Source organism: Myotis davidii, unplaced genomic scaffold, assembly GCF_000327345.1.
Source record: "Myotis davidii unplaced genomic scaffold, ASM32734v1 scaffold573, whole genome shotgun sequence".
Classification (NCBI taxonomy): Eukaryota; Metazoa; Chordata; class Mammalia; order Chiroptera; family Vespertilionidae; genus Myotis; species Myotis davidii.
The window spans coordinates 2,315,675-2,319,808 of record NW_006285997.1 but is presented as its reverse complement, the minus strand read 5'-3'; the positions used below and the strand labels follow the sequence as shown (position 1 = coordinate 2,319,808).

At 52.2% G+C, this 4,134-nt stretch overlaps 1 protein-coding gene across 1 annotated transcript in view; it reads right to left on the bottom strand.

The window, feature by feature from the left end:
• The window catches only part of ELMO1 (engulfment and cell motility 1), a 396,326-nt gene that overhangs the window by 235,460 nt on the left and 156,732 nt on the right, over nucleotides 1-4,134 (bottom strand). Inside the window, exon 8 of the mRNA XM_015559688.1 lies at nucleotides 2,159-2,258. Within this exon, the coding sequence (XP_015415174.1) occupies nucleotides 2,159-2,258 (100 nt within the window). The remainder of the gene's footprint in view (nucleotides 1-2,158; nucleotides 2,259-4,134) is intronic.

Below are 4,134 nucleotides of genomic sequence, written 5' to 3'. Positions count from 1 at the left end.
TGCTAGTATGTGAAATGTATTGCCTTCTGAAAAATACTTCACTTTTTATTAGTCATCATTAGATTTCAGATGGCTTTTCATTTAATTGCAGCAAATGGAAACCACTTTCTTAACACGTTAGGCGCCAAGCCTGTTTTGTCTTCCTTTCCGTTTCAGTCACCGGTGACTGACATGGTGCTTAACGTGTTAAGGAGTTAGCAAATTAAAATTACTGCCATTCTCTCTAACCATGTCTCACATCATTTAGCACGTTAAGCACCATGCCAGTCACGGTGACTGACACTATACTTTCCCTCCGGACCTCGTTGGTCACCGCTGCCGCCAGCATATCGGTGAAATGGGCTATCGCGGGACAAACGGAAAGGAAAACAAAACAGGCCTGGCGCTTAACATGTTAAAGAAAGACCGCTTTGTCCACGCATCACTGAAATTCTACTTGACATTCATTTAAATACTAAACCACTGTACTCCTTCTCCTTCCAGTTCTGGGTTTTAAACAAAGCTTCTGACCCGGCCGGTGTGGCTCAGTTGGCTGGGCATCGTCCTGTGCACCGAAAGGTTGCTGGTTTGATTCCCAGCCAGGGCACATGACTGGGTTGTGGGTTTGATCCCAGGTTGGGGCACTTACCAAAGGCAATTGATCAATGTTTCTCTCTCACATTGATATTTCTTTCTCTCCCTCTCCCTGCCTCTTCCTCTAAAGTCAATGAAAATATATTTAAAAAAGAAAAATAATGCTTCTGAAGCAAATTCCATTCATTCATTTCACAGAAATGCAGTAAGGTCTATGCCGGGCTCTGAGGACAAAGTTGGGGAGAAAGCCATGGTTCCGCCTCCCTAGGAGTCACCGGGAGAGCCAGACAAATGACCCCCAATGCACAGAAAAGGGACACGTGCTGGCACAGGGACAACTCCCAACATCTCAGGGGAGTGGAGAGCAGGAGGGATGCCTGCCCCCCACCCAGGGAGGCAGGGAGGGCTCAACAAGCGGCAATGTGTGTGTGTGTGGGGGGGGTCGGCGCAGATCCTCAGAAGCCATCTTTACCCCCTGGAACACAAGGGAGGGTAGCTGGGAGCGGTGCTGGTGAGGGGGGGGGGGGGGGGGGGGGCGCAAGGCCGCTGTGTCTGCCTCTGGACCAGAAAGCACAGGACTCTCTGTCCTTCTCTGGAGGGGACTCTGCTGGGATCAAAAGCATTAAGTGGTGTGTGAACACACAATACGCTCCCAGGAACCAGCCTCGGAGCAGCGCTGCTGTCACAGCAGAGGCAGGCGGTGATGGGACTGGAGGAAAAAGGCTGCCGTAGTTCAGAACGAGGTACAACATTTCTTAGTGTCAAACATCCGCAAAACACAGGATCTTCACATGGAACCTGCTTCTCCCGACTTGGACGGAGAGAAACAGAATTCAGAGTCTGTTCTCTGCCTCCATCATCACTCCCTGCCTCTCCCCAGGAAAGCCCCTCAGAACACGTCAGAATGTCCTTGGCTTTCTCACTGACGGCCACTCCTCTTCTTTTCGCAATTTTGATAAATACAGGCAAAAAGGGGGCCTCGCCCTTTGGGATTATTTTCTAAGTTGTTCCCATCGCTCGTCATCTTGGGCTTTACGCCCTCGTGGAAGGAAAGAGGACTCGGGGTTTGGTCAAGAGTACCCTGGGCTCCCAACCAGCTCTTGTCTGAAATAAATATGCAACATCGTGCAGGGGCCTCCAATCCCAACCCCACGTCAGCAGATGAGGGGCTCCAGGATGGCCTTCATTCCGAGGCAGCGTCTCCCTCGAGCTGTTGGCTAACTTCAAAAGGACAAGGAATAACGTCACAGGGGACTCAGCAGATACCACCTCGGCCTCCCGGTCAAGGTCAGCTTTGCCAATGAAGACACATGGACAGCAGGTACCGCCCGGGATGCACGGAGGAGGGCACGTTACTGCTCTGGAATTCTTGCCACAAAGGCACAGCCTTCCATGGACCATTAGGGGAGGATCAAAGAAACCCAGATTGGAGGGCTTTCTACAATACAGCTGACCAGTACCATTCAAGATGACCAAAGTCACAAGAGACAGGAAAGGAGGGAGGGAGGGAGGAAGGGAGGGAAGGAGGGAGGGAGGGACGGACAGACAGACGGACTCAGGCCCAAGGAAGCACAGTGGGCCTTACCTTCTTAATGAACGCCACTGAGAACGTATCCCAGGACACGATCCCATGGTCCATCAGCTCCACGAAGGCCGTCAGCGTGAAGGACAGCATGTCTCCAAAGCTGGAAAACACAGGGAGGCACAATGGTCACGGGCCCGGAGCCGAGCGTGGGGAGAGACATGGGAGTGATGAAGCCTGAGGAAATGGGACACAGCAGAGCTGTAAGAGGTCACTGGGGTCAGCGGCTGGGCCACAGACCATGCGGTGCAAACCTGTGTCCAGGGACAGGACGCAGGCCGGACTCCCAGGCTGCCCAGGGAGCCGGGCCGCAGTGGGACTGACCGGGCTCACAGTGCCCCGCTCTGGTGAGCTGTGCCTTAAAAGGACAGAAGGGCGTTTTATCTCCAGGCACACAGGAAAGAGGGAGATGTTTTCCATATGCTCAGACCCTGGTCGCTGTGGAGGCCCTGTTAGCCTTCCTGCCTTTGAAAGGATAACCCAAACCCTACATGTTAACTCAAACCTTGCATTTGGCACATGAGGGTTTAAAGGACAGCTCAGCCATGAGCTAGGGTGACGGAGACAGGCAACGCGCCTCTGTATTGCCCGTGGGTGTCTAACAGGGAAGGCGAGAAATGATTATCCTCAGAGTATTAGCACTCTGCACAGGATCTGCGTGGCCTCCATGTATCTGTGTGTGTGCGTGTGTGTGTGTGTGTCTGGTCAAGTGCACACAGACACAAGCTCATAGAGACAAGCCTGTATGTAGGTAAGGACATTCCTTTCTGTGTGACACTGGCCAGCATCTTCTCTCTGCACAGTGTCTATGGAGAGATGACCGTTGGCCGGCAGCAGGTGGCTGTGACTGGAGGACAGTGGGAAGGGTCTAAGGTGGGCACTAGAACTTCACACACAGACGCAGCAAGCACAGGTAAAGGCAGTTGTGCCCCCATCAGACAACATCCTGGTCTCTGGTGCCTTCAAAACAACACTTTAACAGACGCCCTGCATCTCACAGAAACCCACCTCTACTGTAAATGCTCATCATAATAAACCTGAGACTCTCAAGATTGGGACTCTCCAAGTTCATGGGATCATGGGCCTCGGGACTTCTACACGACCTGCCCTGAGTCATTTGCTTGGTTTTTTAAAATAGAGGAGCTTGTTCAGATGTTCAATCTGTAGACTCCTGTTTACCACAATTGCTACACCACCAGATGTCAATTACTCGATTAGAAAGCAGCCCGTGTTTCTTTTAAAGCAGCTTCACAGTTTCCCCTCCTCCCTGTGCTCTCAGCGCAGCCTCAGCAATGACCTTGGGATCCTGCCTTTCCCAGGAGCTGTGATGCTGAAAAGAAACCCAGGAGAGAAGCGGCCCCTGCCCAAAGCTGCAGAGGGCAGAAAGGAGGAGAAGCAATGGACGGAAACGGGTGAGGGGTGGCTCCCCAGTCACAGGGCAGAGGGTCCCCTCCAGCTCGAGGCAGGACATCAGTGGTGCATCTCTGCCTCAGTTTCCTCACTTATCACAAAGAGCGATGCTGCCGGTGGTGGTGCCTAACCAGACGACTGCTGGGAGAGAAGCCACCTTCAGGCGGGTACGGCATGGAGGAAGCAGCACAGACTGGCTCGGACCATCAGCAAAAGCGAGGCTTCGAAAGGTAAACGAAGCCTGTGATTGTCAAGCGTTTGCCTTCAATGTGTCCATAACGATCTGCCTTTGGAACCAGAAAAATAAACATGCAAGAAAAGCCAAACCACTCAGGCCGATAGAAAAGCAGCAAATACTCTTTTAAAGGCTCTTTTCTGAGTCCCAGCTGGGCACTCACACCTACAAGTGCCCCTAGGTGGCATCAGAGGATCAGCCCCAGCAAATACATCCCAGACCAGAAGACACGCTTCCTTAAGGAGAGAACAAAAACGTAGAAAGACAGGAGACAGGGGATGAAGAGAGTAGCAAGAAAGGTTAAACAAAAATTCCAGAATGACTCTTTCTACTG